General features: G+C 37.8%; 2 protein-coding genes across 7 annotated transcripts in view; one reads left to right on the forward strand and one right to left on the reverse strand.

The window, feature by feature from the left end:
- The window catches only part of Mettl8 (methyltransferase 8, tRNA N3-cytidine), a 142,561-nt gene extending 129,901 nt beyond the window's left edge, over positions 1-12,660 (reverse strand). For 2 of the 4 annotated variants that reach the window (XM_063259271.1, XM_013142629.3), the window contains exons 1-2: positions 12,420-12,660; positions 7,840-7,914 (exon numbers count right to left, since the gene is read on the reverse strand). The gene's annotated coding sequence lies outside the window, so the exon portion shown is untranslated. The remainder of the gene's footprint in view (positions 1-7,839; positions 7,915-12,419) is intronic. The other 2 variants (XM_003478627.5, XM_063259269.1) reach the window with 2 other exon arrangements.
- A 163-nt stretch (positions 12,661-12,823) lies between these two features.
- The window catches only part of Dcaf17 (DDB1 and CUL4 associated factor 17), a 33,326-nt gene continuing 30,267 nt past the window's right edge, over positions 12,824-15,882 (forward strand). For 2 of the 3 annotated variants that reach the window (XR_010050857.1, XM_005007660.4), the window contains exons 1-2: positions 12,824-13,190; positions 13,561-13,664. Coding sequence is in view for 1 of the 3 variants with exons in the window: in XM_005007660.4 (XP_005007717.1) it covers positions 13,065-13,190; positions 13,561-13,664 (230 nt within the window). In the remaining 2 variants the exon portion in view is untranslated. Of the gene's footprint in view, positions 13,258-13,560; positions 13,665-15,882 lie in introns of all 3 variants that reach the window. The other variant, XM_013142542.3, reaches the window with a different exon arrangement.

Genomic DNA, 15,882 nt, shown 5'->3' on the forward strand with positions numbered 1-15,882 from the left:
CAGCAGACTTTCTCTCAGATATCACTGGCCACAACTGGGCACAAACTATTCCTAAACTGATCTCTGTTGACAGAAAGGGTTGCTATAATAACTTTACAGTAGAAGTTTTCAAAGTATGGCTCATGGATCCCTGAGAATCCCCAAAACCCTTGCGTGGCATCTTTAGAAGGTCACAATTATTTTCACCACAATATCAACATGTTACTTGCTCTTTTTTACTGCCATGACATTTACACTGCCAGTGCACAAGCAATGTAGCCAAAAGTGCTATCACTTTAGCCTAAATCAGATCAGTGGCTTCACTAACCATGCACTCTGAGGGTGTGGTGGTGGGGCAGTGAGTTTTACTTAAGCGTTTTTTAAATGAAGCAATAAAAATTGTTTACAAGGAGCACCATTTTTAGTTTGGCATTTTCTCAAAAACAAAGTAAGCCTGTCAGGAAAGCAACTGACACTATTTGTTGTCTTTGATAAAATTCAAGCTTTTAAACAAAAATTAGAATTCTTGAGAAACCTGTGGCTACCACTGTGAGCTTAACAGCTTTCTAATAATTACATTCTGTTCTGCTGAGAACAACATACTTTTGATAGAGTATTATGAAATGTGTCAACTAATATTTTCCAGATGACCAAGATATAATATTATAAAATCATGTAAAGGATGTGTGTGTAAGATTCATTCAGGTGCAAGACAGACCAGTGAATTTCAATGTAGCAGAATATGAAGGCCTCACTGATAAGAGTTTTAAATTTTAGACTGCAGTTAACCTCTAAGAAGCTACCACTTAATGGAATTTGGTGTAGAATCAAAGTACAATATCCACACCATCTGAAGAAACTATTGCACTCCTCCCTTTCTAACTACCTATATATCTCTGTTAGCAGATTTCTTCCTATGTATCAACCAGAACAACATTATCATAAAAGACAATGAAGAAGCAGATATAAGAATCTAGTTATCTCTCAGGCTAGAGATTAAAGAGATTTGCAAAAATATAAAACAGTTACATTCTTTTAGAGTGTTAGGGATCCTGAGACTATGAGAACTATGGTTTAGATTAATTTTGTGGGATGACAGGATTAATGGAAAGCCTACCATTAAAAAAAAGCAATAATTTTCTCATTATCATTTTGGTAAGGATGCAACACTGGTCCTGGATATGGACTGAAGGGAGACTCTACCGAGAAACTTTACAAGTGAAATTTTTTTTTTTTTTTTTTTTTTTGGTACTGGGTATCAAACTCACGACTGTGCTCTTGCAAGGCAGGTGCTTATGCCACTGAGCTAAATCCCCAGTCCCTAAATGGAAATTTTTTTACATGAACATTTTTAAAAGAAAAACTTTAATAGAAAATTCTATTTTTAGAAATATATGCCAAGGATATAATCAGAAAATATATTAAAGCACTATTAAGTCCACAGTACAATTAGTCCACTATAATGAAAATCTATCCTTGTCTTCTCTAGAAGACTGATAAAATTATAAATCCGTTCATAGAAAAGAAAATTGCCCACTTAGAAGGTTGCTAGAAACATACATTTATTGATATAGAAAGAAGTCCATGAATCAATAGGTTAAAAAAAAGGTACGAAATACTATCTATGCTGAACATCACAGTACACACATATAATCAACCCCAGCATACAGGAGGCTGAAGCGAAGTACTGCTATGAGTTAGAGGCCAGCTTGGTGAGTTCAAGGGCAGCCTGAACTACACGATGAGACTATCTCAAAAGGAAAAAAAATAATAATAGTGTTCTATATAGTCTCTCTCTCTTGCTCTCTCTCTCTTTTTGAGACAGGGTCTCACTATGTAGTTCAGACTAGCCTTGAACTTACTTTGTAGTCCAAGCTGGTCTGGAACTCACAGTGATCCTCCTGCCTCAACCTCCCAAATGCTAGGACTACTAGAGTGTGCCACCACATTCAACCTTATATAGTTTCATTTTTAAAAATTAACATGCATTTAAAAACTGGGAGAGTTTCAGAAGTTCATGATTTAGCAGGTGAGAAAAAAAGCAAGGTACAACATTATATCAAGAAATGTAAACATGCATACAAAAGTCTGACAGGATTTATAGTAGTTACCTCTGAAGGCTCACAGGGAATCACTGTTATTTTTTTCTTAATGCATCTTAAAATGCATATTTTTCCTCTAAACAAACTCAAACTACTTTTAAAATCAGAATATAAAATTATTTTTTAAATCATTAAATATACAAATTCTAACAGTATTAGTGAGCAGAGGATCCATGCTAGAGAAAGAAGGGGAAAAATCTGACATGGGTAATAGGTAACACTAGAAAGGTTTAGAAAACTTTTCTCTTGGTCACTTATTCACATGGAATAAAAGGTGTTGACTGTGCAAGAGCCTGGTTAGTAGGACACAGAATATACTTAATTCAGGAGCTCATTGCCCAGGCCTAAAAAACTTCAGAGAAAAGTGGTTTAAAAGCCAGATGTACCAAAGGATTGTGGATGATGGTGAAAGCGGGGTAAAGGACCTTGAGTAAAAAGTAATGATAAGGGACTGAAGATACAGGTCAGTGGCATGAGTGCCTGCCTGGCAAGTACAAGATCCTGAGTTCAATTCCCAGTATCAAAAAAAAAAAAAAAAGCCAGTAATTTAGCTCAGAAACACAAGTGCCTGCATGGCATGCACAAGGTCATGAGTTTGATCCCCAATAACAAAAGAAAAGAAATGATTAGGAAAAGAAGAGTAGGAGGTAGGAAACCAACAAAAAACTCCAAGCTAGAATGACAGATTTTAGTTATCTAGGAACTTCCTGTTCATCAACTATGGCAAATACTGTTACCTTGCCTTTTTGTTTTTCTTTCCAAATTGCTTTTGATTATATCCATATTTATGAGTATATAACAAATCAGGGTAACTAGCACTTCCACCTTCTCAAACATTGAACATTTGTGTGTGTGTTGAGAACTTTTGAACTCCTCTTTTCTAGTTCTTTAAAAATTATATACTAAGTAGTCATAAACTACAGTCACCGTAGTATGCTGTAGAACAGTAGTACTTGTTCTTTTTTAGTACCCAATATTGGATCTCTATTCCCTCTCTCCTTTCCTAACCTCTAATGACTACTATTTTAACTTGGCATCTTGGCACTCTCTTCACTTGATAACTGTATTTCTGAGGTGCCCCAACATTTTCATTTATAGTACTTGTTCATCATCAGACAGCAAACACAGATGGCCCCAGCCAGGTCTGCCCAGTCTCACATTGAGCTGAAGTCAGCTCCTAGGAAAGCTCCTGCACCCTCTGCTGGTCAGGTCCAAGACACTGTCCACAGAAGATAGCTTCTCAAACCACAGGGTTTTACCCTGGTGTTGTCCATCTAACTTTTGTGAAGAATTTGGGAGCTGCTTCCTGAACATACAACCCAAAAGAGACAACTGCAAATTCAACTCATGCTTTCCTTTTTAACACCAAAGAAAAACATCATAAAAACTAAAGTGCTGAGAGAAATATTCCATTAGAAGCATTGCAGTTCAAATCATTTCATCTTTTTACTTAATAATTAGAGTATCCAGATGACAAACATATGATTTGAAAGCCTCATTAGAACATACTTTGATTGAAAACCTGAGAATCATGGTAACAGGCAACATGTGTGTAAGTTTTACAACTTACAGAAAGTGCTCAATTCATATTTACACTCAATCCTCATGGCAGTTTTGTAAATGAAGAAGAAAGGAGGGCTAAGCATCACTATCTTCACCATTTTAAAGATGCAGATACCAACATTCAAATACACAAGAGCTGCTTGGCTTCAGACCTACAAGAGCCCACTCTCCAAGCAGACCTCCAGATTCCAAATTTTCTGTTGTACCCTGCACACTGTTCTACTGGAGCTACTGAGCAGTAAATAGTTTTCTAAAGAGGTGCTGTATATTTTAGGACGGGAAGTGTTTGCATTTTGAGTAGCACTTCGCCCCAGAAGAACATCAGTTTAATAAGGGAAGTGGACATCTTAATAAAGCATCTGCTGAAGACCAAAAACATTAACTTCAAAATTTCTGTGGCATGTCTACAACAATATACAGTAGATCCTGCCAGGCCCTGTATCTGCATTCACTCAGCCACTACTGCACATGAAAAATGAAACTAGGTTAACAATTCTCAAATTGTGGTTCTGCTTTCTCTTTAATCTTCACAATCTTGATTATTTCTTTTATGAATAAAACATTATAGATACTGTTGTCAGTTTTTCTATCAGTTGCTTACTCATCAGTGGGACAAAATACCCAACACATACATTACAACTTAAAAGGGAAGAAGTTGATTTTGGCTCAGTCTCAGTGAATTAGCCCAGCATAGGCCAACTGCAAGTCAGAAAGGGCAAAGTAGAAGGAAAGCAGCTCACATCAGTTGCTAGGAAGCAAAGAGAGAAGAGAGGATCCAGAGACAAAATATATCCTTCCAGGTCTCAATTCCAGTGACTTGCCTCTTCCAGCCAGTCCCACCTGCAAACAGCACAACCAACTATGAACTCACTCATGGATTACTCCATTAGTGAATACAGTGCCCCCATATCCAACCACCTTCCAAGGGCCCTGTCTCTGAACATCAGACTTTTTGGTGATATTTCAGATCCAAATCATAACAAGTACCAACTTAAAAATCAGTATGACAAATGAGAAAAGATGCAGTAAAATTCAACTACAACTACAGCAATCCCCAAAACCAAAGAGCAAAGTATGTTAGGCATATTAACTCATTTAGTCCTCTCAAGAATCCATTTAGCAGAAAGAGGCAATTGAAGCATGCAGAGGCAAATAATTGTAGTTATTTAGAGTTATTGAGGTTATATAGCCAGTAAGTAGTAAGCCTGAGATCTGAACCAAGGCCAACTGACACCTAAGTACATCTTCTTAACTACTATGTTGTGCTGCCTCTCTACAGAAATGTGTAGCATATCCTCATTACATTTTAAGAGTAAACTTTTAATTTCATTGCAAATCATACAAAATTCCTATATATCTGACATAGCTTTCCTAATATTAAAATTTTGTATTACTATGTTATACATGCTACAATTAACAACCTAATAGTAATATATTATCTTGAATTTAGGTCCAGATATCCTTCATTTTACCTAATATCATCCTGAATTGCATCCAGGATATCACAATTACTTATCATGTCTTCTGAGGCTCTTCTAGTTTCTAACCATGCCTCAGACTTTCCTTGTTCTGAGGACTTTAACAGTTTTCAGGAAAACTGGTAAGAGATTATGTAACCCATCCTAATTAATGATGTGTTTATGTATTTCTCCCAATTGGATTAAAGTTATTGGTATTATGTTTCATTTAAGAGATTTTTCTCTTCTCTGAGATTATTCAATCTTTCATTTATGTCATTATGAACCCTGAATTATTTTTAAAGTTTGAGTTATAACCCAATAATGCTTGATTTATTTTGTTAATCGATGTTCAGCTTTGCAAACCAAGAGCTCATTCAGGAGGCATCTATAGCCTTTTAACACACTCCTTCAAAACGTTTGTGTTTTTAGTACTTCTTCACTTTCTGGTATCACAAGGTGCTGCGGGCTCATCTTGTTTATTCCTGATCCAGTCTTAGAACAGTCATTTCTAAAGGCTTTCTTTCTCTCACAAGAGAATAGTTAGGCACTAGAAGTGCTTCTATCTATTAGCTTATCCTTATTTCTGGGCCCTCTCAATTGATCAAGCAAGGAAATTCATATGTGCATAATAAACCAACTATATGTACATTTATATCTGTAAATGTTTCTAAATGTATCTAAATTAAGTTACTGTTCACACTAATATTGCTAACTGTAATCCAGTATGACAGGGATACCTAGCCTTCCATTCCTGCCTGACTACAGCCTTCTACTCCAACAATTAGAAATCTGGCTCTCATTACCACCATGAAATTTTTAATTGTTTAATTCTAGTGCATAGATATAATAGTTTCAGAACTGTTAACATACACTTCTGTGGGAAACTTCATCAATTATAATATAGTACTATGTACACCTTCTACTGCCTTTAGTCTTACAAAGTTACTTACATCAACAATCTTTCCCTGGCCTCTATCAGGGAAGTAACTGCAAACATTAGTAAAAACAATTAGATTCTTTTGTCACAGTCTGCCTTCCGTCCTAGAATCCTCATTCCCCAAAATTAATTTTTAAAATTGTGCACACAACTAAAATTCACTCTGGGGAGGCTGGTATGTTGCTCAATGGTGGAGTGCTTGCCTAGTGTGCACAAATCTCTGGGTTCAATCCCTAGTACTAAAAAAATTTTTAAAAAGATTCATTTTGGGGCTGAGGGTCAGTGCAGTGGTAATGCATGTGGTTAGCATTTGCAAGCTCTGGGATTCAATCCCTAGTATCCTCTCCCCCCATTCAGTCTGTGGTGTAAAATTCTGTGGTTTTAACAAATACACAGTAAAACAAGTATCCACTAGAAAATCCTACGAAATGGTTTCATCATGCTAAAAAAATCCCTAGTGTAACCTAACCTCTCCCACCCTAACCTCCATTTGATTCATTTTCCTAACATAGAATGCACTTGATATTGCTTCTCATTTTATTCCCTTACATCATGTTCATATTTATAAACACATGTGATCTCACTTGAATCTTAAATGTTTCCACTTAGCAGAAGATTGAATGAAACTCAGAGTAAGTGGCTTGGTTGAGATCTCAGTAAGTGTTAGTGCTGCCACTAGAACTTGTGCCTTTTGACTTCTGGTATGATGCTCTTTCCACTGCAAGATCCTTCCTTTTCAGCAGTGAGTGGGATGGTTGTGCAGTGAGATAAGAAGAAGAAAAGGTAGAAGTGGTGATAAGTGATCATTTAAGCCATGTTTTATGTGAACAAAGCTTTTATACTAAAAACAGGAAAAAGTGAAATTCTAGCTCTGGAAATTTGGTGAACTTGACACCTCAAAAACCCTTCTACTATTCAATACCTCCAAAACAGTGGATAAAAAAATAATTTAAAACACTTAAATATAACACTGAGCCAGCAAGAAAGAGAAATCCTTAAAAACCAAAAGTTAGCACAATTACAGAACTAAATGAGTACTGAACCTCATGCCAAATGAGTACTGAGTTCTGAAAGCCTATAATGTATGGGGAAAAAGGTCACAAAAAGTCATCTAAATAAACTTGTTTGATTTAACATTAGCAAATATATTCATGTAATTCACTGGACTGTCATATTAAAGAAAAAAATCACATGATCATTTCACAAGATACAGTGAAAACATCTGTAAAATTCAACAATTCATGACTAGAAATCAAATAAAACTTTTAGCAAATGTGGAATTGGAGAGAATTTACTTGATAAAAGGAAGTTTCCAAAAATCTACAATGCTGGGGTTGGGGATTTAGCTCAGCGGCATAAGCACCTGCTTTGTGAGCAGGCGGTCGTGAGTTTGATCCCTGGTACCGGTAAAAAAAAAAATCTACAAAGCCATCCTTGAGGTGAAATATTAGAACTATCCCCTTTATAAACATGAACAAGATAAGAAAGTTCATTATCAATGTTTCTACTCAATACTGCACAGGAGATCCTAGCCAGTATAGTAAGAAAAGAATGAGGGGAGAAAAAGGGTGACAGGCTTAAGAAGGAAGTACAATAACAAAAGTGTCACAATTTTCTAAGGACATGAATATCTACATACAAAAAACTCCCAAACTTTCTAAATGATTAGTACTGATAAGGTTTTTAAGTAGGAGATCAATATACAGAAATTAATTCTATTTTTACATAATAGCAAAAATATAGTTCAAAAACCTAATTTAAAAATATACCATTTACAGGTGGGAGAGGTGGCATATACCTGTAATCCAAGAACTCTAGGTAAGGTAGGAGGATGGTAAGTTCAAGCCGACTGGGCAACTTAGTGTGATCCAATCTAAAAAAAAAAAGAAAGAAAGAAAAAAAACAAGCTGAGGATAGGATGAAGTTCAGTGGTACAGCACTCACTCAACATATATGAAGCCCTTTGTTCAATCCCCAGGACCACAAGAAAAAAAAGGGTATTCATTGTATGCTCTTGTGTAACAACCACAAGTTTAGTACATAGTTTAAACCAACAGTCATTTATTATCTCAAAGTCCTGATACTCAATTCCTCATATAATGTAGCCTGGCTCTCTGCTCAGGGTATCATCAGGCTGAAGTCATGTCAACCAGGGGGAGTAATCTCATCTGAGGCTCAGGGTTCTTTTACATACTCAAGGTCATAAACAGAATTCAGTTCCTTGCCACTGTGACCTCGGCTCCTACAAGTTGCCTACTGTTTCACACCACGTGGTACTTTCCACAACATGGTAATTTGCTTTTTCAACAAGAGGATGTTAGTTGTGCATAGTGGTGCACAGCTGTAATTCCAATACTTGAGAAGTTAAGGCAGGAAGATCGCCAAAAGGGCAGCCTAGGCTACAAAGTGAGTTCAAGGGCAGCCTGAACTACAAGGTGAGGTCCTATCTCAAAAAACGAAATGAAAAAAGGTCAGTTTTTTTAATGTTTGCTAAAATGGAACCTTATGTAAAAATAACCTAATCAAGGAAGCAATCCATCATAGTCTTAAGTCCCACTTATAATGAAGGACTATATGGAAGGTATACAGTAATGGGAAGGTGAGAGAGGAGGATCATGAAAATAAACTGTCAAATTAGGACTACCACAAAGAATTAGTGCAGGTAAGCATTGGACTCAGGCTGAACTCAAGACTTGTGATCCTCTTGTCTCAACCTCTTGGGTAGCTGGGATTTGAAGTATGCAACACAGGCATAGCTCTGAAAACTAATATACTCTGTAACATGTGTAGTAAAAGACAGGTGTAATAATGTCCAGTCACTTTTCTGAATTTTTGGTTTTAAGAGGAAATAAAAAGCCTAGCCAGTAGAAGGAGATAAACTGCAGAAAATTCATATAATGAAATACTCTATACTAGTAAATCAGTTAGCTGCAGTTATATTATTAAGTGCAATATTGATGAAAAAGCTGTAGAAGAGAATATAAACACAATATAATTTTACTTATTTAATGTTCAACACTGTTCAGATATTTTATTTATTTTTCTTATTTCTTACTTTTATAAAGAAGCAAGACTGGGCATGGTGGCAGACCCCTATAATCCCTGCACTCAGGAGGATGAGGTAGGAGGACTACTGTGAGTTCAAGGCCAGCCTGGACTACATGATTTGTTCAAAGCCAGTCTGAATTACAGAGTGAGACCTTGTCTCAAACCTCCCCCACCAAAAGGGGAAAGGAGAGTCCAGGAAGCACAGGCTCATAAACAGATGTGTTATGGATTATATCTAGATGTTCCCCCAAACCCTATGTAGTCATAGATGGAGCTTTTTAGATGTAGTTGGATCTAAAGCATATGATGGTAGGATTAAAGATGTGATGCTTGGATTGATTCACGGTACAATGCCAGGATTAAGGGTGCCCCACATGGGTGTAAGGACAGGTAGCCTGGATCGAATATAAGGGACAGAAAGATGGCTGTTAGTGTCACCACTTATCATTGCTATTTTTGCCACCTTCAGCCTGCCATGGACTGTTTTCCTCTGTGATGCCCCTCCCAAAATGCCTATCCTGATACACCCTATGACAAAATAACTTCCAGTATATTATAGATAAAAATAATTGTGTTGTATTATTGACCACTTGTCGCCTTGGTTCAAATTTGTCCCTGAACAAATGTTCAAGTTTAATAATATGAGCATTTTATACATTTATTGCTTCTTTAAGTAGAGCATATAAACAACCAAAGCATTGTATTAACTTATGAGTCTCTATTTCTTCTTGTCTTTAATTTACAATGGCTAGAAGGGTTAGTAGTCTGAAAATATATATCATAAAGAATGGGGAAGAGGAAAGCTAATGTTTGTTTTGCTACCAAAACACAGAGAAGCCATTTTTCAATCATAAGCTCTGTGTTCATGCTATTTTACCTTCAACAAATTGAAAATATCCACACTATAGATAGAACTCTGAGGGCTTTAAATTTTTTGAAAGTTATTTCTTATTAATATTGTGGTTTCCTACTGATTTAAAGACTAATGGGAGACTAAATGTGTATTTACGTAAAAGTACTTAGCTACTGATACTAGTTTCTATACATTATTTTTATACATTATTAATAATGTATACATTATTCATTATTAATAATGTATTCCATACATTATTTTTACAGGTCATTCATTCTTTCAACATACACATGCATTAACCATATTTTAGGTAGTGTGCTAGAGAGGCAGAATGATATTGTCTCAGTTTCTGACTGGGTTAGTTAGGAAGACAGACTAATGACAGTTTTAAAATAGTACCAAAATATCTGCAGGATAAGTTAGGAACACACGCAAAGCTACTAAACTGAAGAGGTAAGGAAAAGGGTCCAAGTGCATCTGTGACAATTATCACAGTCCTCTGATAAATGGTAAGAGGAGAGGAAGAGAGCTCCAGACAAAGAAAATCTCAAATGCTAAGGCACACTGCTAAGAAAGTGTGTACATGTCAGAACAACAAGGTTGGTCAGAGAGAGGAGGCTGAAAATATGAACAAGATAAGATAATAGAGTGTTCTGTAAACTACACTAAGGGATTCCAATCTGTCCTATAAGATAGCTGTGTGAAACCGTAGGAATTTGTACTGGTATCCTCAAGACTATGAGATTTCTCCTTAAGATCCCCCTTTTTTTTTTTTTTTTTTTTTTTTTTTTTTTGTCTTTTTCATTTTTATCGATACCAGGGATTGAACTCACGACCACACACTTACAAGGCAGGCGCTTATGCCGCTGAGCTAAATCCCCAACCCCGAACCTTTTATTTTCAATTTGACAAAATCCTAAACAAGGGATTTTAACAAAAGGATGGCTAGATCAAGTGGATGACCACCTTTAGGTTAAGTGCTGTCACAAGACCCTCAGTTTGCGCATTTGTGTTTAAAGTGCCATTTGTCACTGATGCAGAATAATGAGAAAGGAAGGGGGATTACTGCATGCATATAATGTCAAGTTAAGCACCAAGGAAACCATGTGGTTTAAGTAAGTGGAGGGGTGCACTACGTAATCTTTCAACACTAGGGCAATACAGACAGGCCTTCTGTAAGGAAAGCACGCCATAGAATTGGTTTGCTTTTGGAATACTTTAGGTCCAGCAAACCAGTCCAGCAAAACTCATTATGATGTATTCATTTGAATTTGCTGGTTTTCTTATAAATCCTGGATCCTGTAGTTGTACAAAAGATATAATATAGTTTATATCTAGTTTTGTATTTATACATATTTAATATACTAAAAAATTTTAAATGGAAGATCCTGGGTATTGATTTTGACTTGAAAAATTCTACTATGGGTGTTCAGTAGCTACTGAAAACAGAATGTGCAGGTAACACCTTTGTGCTTTAGTAAAATCACTGTGAAAGAAGCACCTGTAAGTATTACATGCTTCCCTCATAATGTGTTAAAAATAGTAAGGTCTGAAAATGTTCAGATGAAAAGATGGGTAAGTGTTAAGATTTGGCTCTAGGTGGAACAAGGAGGCATCAAGAATAACTCCCCTTGATGATCTGATCATAATGACCAAAGGAAAACAAGTGGGGGCAAGGAGAGAGGAGAAAACCTATAATGAGTTAGACTCAGCAATGATTTGAATTTTATTTCATCCACAGACACACATCATCCACAGCAACACGTCTTTTCCAGTTTTCTCAATGACAGCAGCATTAATAAATGACTAAATCAACCATTATAGCACTCTCTAATACAAAGCATTACACTGTATGCTATAAGTCAAGAAAAATCAGCAAAAAACAGGTGCTGAGTGAAAAGCAGCAAGGATAAAAAGAGATACGGCTATTTTTTTTTTTACGCCTAAGTCGACCCAGTGTGTTCACCTGCTATTGTGCTTTTTTGAGCTGGTTGTCATAAACGGTCACTTATTTCCCGTAGGGACCTAAAAACAGGAGGCAGCACGCCAAATTCACGTGGCAGATGGGAAGACAATACCCTCAAGGGATTTAAGGCAATGGGACCTAGGGTTATTGAAAATTTAGCGTATTAGGAGCTTTGAACACACAGACAGGGCCAGCTTGTTATCTTTTACTTAGAGAAATCAACGTCGACTATCTTAGATACTTCAATAAAAATGTAAGCATTACACATTTTATTCCCTATAAGAAAAACGTAGTAATTATCTCCAAATCATTCACTGTCTCCACAGGCCACACAAAGGCGGGCCTCGTGGGGGGAAAAAATAATTCCATCCTATTTTGGTGGGAAAGCCAGCATCTTCTACCAGTAATCATAATACGTCCTGTACAAAGCACAGTGTTTATACACCCAAAATGTTTAGCAGTCAACTTCATCAACAGTGTGCACAACTAATGGAAAAGCCGCGGGGCGTACCTTGGCAAGGTCGCACTCGACTCAGCGGCCCTCCGGACAAATGGCCAGAGCCTCCCCCAGCAAACAGCAAAGGTAGACAGACACGCGTCACAGCATCAAGGCGGGAAGGGAGGCAAACCGGAAGGAACAGAAACAAACGAAACGGGGCCAGGAGGTGGCAGTACAGCGCCCCCAGGGCTCGCGGCCTGCGCCTTGCACACAACGCGGAAAAGCGCGCCGGCCCGGGCGCACCCTCTGAGGGACCCAAGGGGCGGTGCCAGGCAGGGTGGGTTGAGGGCGGGACCGGGGCGAGACCTCATGCCCCGCCGCCCCATGGGAATTGTAGTCCAGGAAGAAGCCAGAGGGCACTAGGAACTACATTTCCCGGTGAGAAGGCGGCTACGGCAGGCCACGAGGTACAGCGACAGCGTACTGCCTGCTGTGGGAGAGCCACAGAAGCAGGCCGGGAAGGGGTAGTGTTTGTTGTTTCCTTTTTCCCTGTACTCGGGGAGGACTGGCTGGTCCTTTCCTCGCCCCGCTATTGCGTGCCTGTTTCCCAGCATTATTTTTTTTCTTGAAATTCAGAGGTGACGGCTGCTGTTGGGTGAGGGAGTGAGGGGTGCACCCCTCCTTCAACCCAAGCAAATTGCGACTGTCTGAGCCTCCATGGGCCCGACCCGGAAGCCCAACGTGTGCAGCCAGCTGAGTCGCCGGGCTCTGGGCTTCTTCGCCCGCGACGCAGGCGTGGTGCAGAGGACAAACCTGGGCATCCTGCGGGTGCTGGTGTGCCAGGTGACCGCCTACCGGCCGGGGACAAAATAAAGACAGCGGGACGCCTAGGCTGGGATGCAGGCTTTAGGTTCTTGGACTTTCTTTAAGAGGGTCACAAGCCATGGGAAGGGGATTAGCAAAAAGGTGTTAATAGGGACACCAGATGGTTTTAGTTTTAAGCTGCTTATGCCTTTCTGCAGTCTTTTTAAAAATTGGGCAAGCAGTTGATCCAAAATGTGTGAGCAGAGTGAGGAGGACATTAAAATAATGTTTTAAAATAACGTATGTGAAATTACTTTGAAAGTGGTAAATCTAACCATCTGGTTTAAAATGAATGCACAGTAGAGGGTTATGTGTTCTATTCTAAACCGAAATTCCTTGTGTCTTTCAGGAAAGTACTAAATTTAAGAATGTTTGGACAACTCATTCCAAGTCACCTATAGCCTATGAGAGAGGAAGAATATATTTTGACAATTATCGGTGTTGTGTCAGCAGGTAACTTTTAGTTATAATTTTCGTTGTCATTTACCTGACTGTTAATCTTTAGTATTTGCAGAGCCTCGTGACTATGCTAGTACTTAGTAAAATAGGACAGTGGACAAAATGGGTCCAAAATAAAACTTAAGTAGTAAAATGAATGTACTTTTTTTTTTTGTCTTTTTCCTTTTTACCGGTTCCAGGGATCGAACTCATGACTGCCTGCTTGCAAGGCAGGCGCTTCGCTGAGCTAAATCCCCAGCCCAAAATGAATGTACTTTAAAAATCTTCTTAAATATGAAGTTGTAGGTTGAGGTTTGTAAAATACCATTTCAGAGCCAAACAAAATGCTAAGGCAAAATGATAGACTGCTCAAAGATAGACTGTGTAGTTTTTTTTTTTTTTTATGATACTTAAAAAAATAACACAGACAGGATCTCCCTCACTAAGTAATAAAGGCTGGCCTTGGACTCATCATTTAGCTTAGGCTGGCCTTGAATTTGTGTCAATCCTCTTGCCTCATTCTCCCCAGTGCTGGAATTACAGGTATGTGTCACCACACGTGACTACTTGGCTTTTTTTTTTTTTTAAGAGAATTTTTCAAGCAAAAGCATATTTATAGATCTAAGATATCTCAAGTCAGCCTCATCCCCAAACTTTCAAGCATGAGATTGACAGGAAAGCCATGGTGAAACCCACCCAGTACCAATTCTTTAGACTCAAATACTATCAAAATTTGCTATACTTATTTTACTGCATTCCCTTCACTTCAATTTGTGTCTCTAAAAATTGTGAGAATTTGCTTTATAAGAACTTCATTAGGATAGGCATATACTATACTGTTTACCATTTAAAGTTTCCTGTTCACTAATGCTTACATTCTCACCAATGTGATTAATTTTGCAGCAGCTTCATTGTTCCCAGTCATAATCCCATAAGACATCCCAAATGCTATAATCCTGAGTGTTGAAATCATGAAAGATTAAAATCAAAATCCTAAAAATATTAACATTCCAAGTACTGTAGTCTTGAAAGCCAAAATCTTGAAAGGTAGTTCCCATTTTAAAAAAGACTTGTATAAGACAGCTAGAAAGCCATATTCTGGGGAAGGGATTAGTGCCTTTTGGTTGTATACAAGATCATTTATTTCATGGATGATGCTGGGACCCAGGAACAGAGTATTCCTAATTCTTCCCGCTTGTCTTTGATAACACTGCTGTCATTCATATTACTTACCTATCTATATGTTATAATCACTGAAAACCATGTTGCTGTTTTTATTTTTAGCAAACTAAAAGTCAATAAAGATTAAGAAAAACAAGAAATTTTGTTTTACCTTTATTCCTTCTCTAACCCTTTTGCATTCTTTATGTAGAACTGATTTTCTGATACATCATTTTTTTCTCTTAGAAAATGTTTTCATATTTCTTGCAAGGCAAGTCCATGGCCAGCATACACTCTCAGCTTTTTGTTCATCTGAGAAATTTATATTTCTCCTTCACTTCTGAAAGGTAGTTTTTTGGGGGGGAACTGAAATTTTAAGTTGGTGGGGTATTTTTTTACTTTTAATGCTTCAGATATTTCTCTGGTTGTATGATCTCTGAAAAGGAAAGCCTGATGTAAATTTTTATCCTTGTTCCTTTATGGATAAGGTGATTTTTTTTTTTCTCTTTTTCTCCAACTTTTTTTTTTTCTCTTTTTCTCCAACTTTTAAGATGTTTTGCTTCATTTTTTATTTTCTCTTGTTTGAGTATGATATACCTAGGCCACTTTGGGCCCTAATATTCTCAGCTGTACTGCACCTAAGGTAGAGCCTCCATGTCACCATTGGAGCCTGGATAGAAGTGAGCCCCTTGTTTCTCTACTGCCCTCACCGAGGACTCCGCTTCAGTAACTGACAACTTGAAGCTGGCTAAGCCCAAAGCTCCTTCCTTCCCCCAAGTTAGGCCTCTAAATAAAACAGCCAGGAGAGGGAGCCCTGTGCTCTCTCCTACAACAGTCTGAGGAAGGAAACATGCCTTGGATTAAACAACAGACTCACAAAATCCCTATTGAGCTGTGATAGATTTTCTTGAATAAACGTGTCTTCATCTGACATAACGTCCCCAGGACCATTTCCAGAAACATTAAGTGATTGTTCTTTTGTAATTTTCACCAGTTTTGCTGAAGAGTATCCACTAAATCTGTCGTGCTAGAAGTAGAAATCTGGATGTTTTCTTATATGATCATAATGTTA

This window comes from Cavia porcellus, unplaced genomic scaffold (genome assembly GCF_034190915.1).
Source record: "Cavia porcellus strain 051 isolate PalLab524CR breed Dunkin Hartley unplaced genomic scaffold, mCavPor4.1 scaffold_12, whole genome shotgun sequence".
NCBI lineage: Eukaryota > Metazoa > Chordata > Mammalia > Rodentia > Caviidae > Cavia > Cavia porcellus.